Genomic DNA, 417 nt, shown 5'->3' with positions numbered 1-417 from the left:
CTGTCCGCGTCCCCTTCCCGCCTCCTCCCCGCCTCCTCCCCGGACTCACTTTGATCTCGATCTGCTCCTCCATCTCCTTGCTCTTCATGGCCGCGTACTCCTTCTCCAGCCTGCCGGGGCAGGGGCCGTGTGATCCCCGGCAGGCTGCTCCCTGGGCTTCCCCTCCCGTCGGCCCCGCGTAGCCCGGGCACTGACCTCTTCATCTTCTTGGTGTTGTATTTCACCTGGTAGGCCTTGAGCACCAGCTTGTCCGGGCAGCTGTCGAACTGGTGGGGGATCACCCTCTGGAAGTACTGCGGAGACACCGGGGCTCAGCCCTGGCCTGAGAGGGGGGCAGGCGGCCGCGGCCCCAGCACAGGGCCTGGCCTTCGCGGGGTTGGTGTTTGTGGAGTGAATACATGACCGACGGTGAGGCAG

The 417-nt window shown here is 66.2% G+C and overlaps 1 protein-coding gene across 1 annotated transcript in view; it reads right to left on the bottom strand.

Annotated features, from left to right (window-relative positions):
• The window catches only part of Evi5l (ecotropic viral integration site 5 like), a 17,686-nt gene that overhangs the window by 10,468 nt on the left and 6,801 nt on the right, over positions 1–417 (bottom strand). Inside the window, exons 7-8 of the mRNA XM_033759417.1 lie at positions 196–311; positions 50–110 (exon numbers count right to left, since the gene is read on the bottom strand). Coding sequence (XP_033615308.1) covers positions 50–110; positions 196–311 — 177 coding nt within the window. The remainder of the gene's footprint in view (positions 1–49; positions 111–195; positions 312–417) is intronic.

This window comes from Fukomys damarensis, unplaced genomic scaffold (assembly GCF_012274545.1).
Source record: "Fukomys damarensis isolate Sample0158 unplaced genomic scaffold, DMR_v1.0_HiC HiC_scaffold_37, whole genome shotgun sequence".
Classification (NCBI taxonomy): Eukaryota; Metazoa; Chordata; class Mammalia; order Rodentia; family Bathyergidae; genus Fukomys; species Fukomys damarensis.
This window is presented reverse-complemented; position numbering and strand designations above follow the sequence as displayed.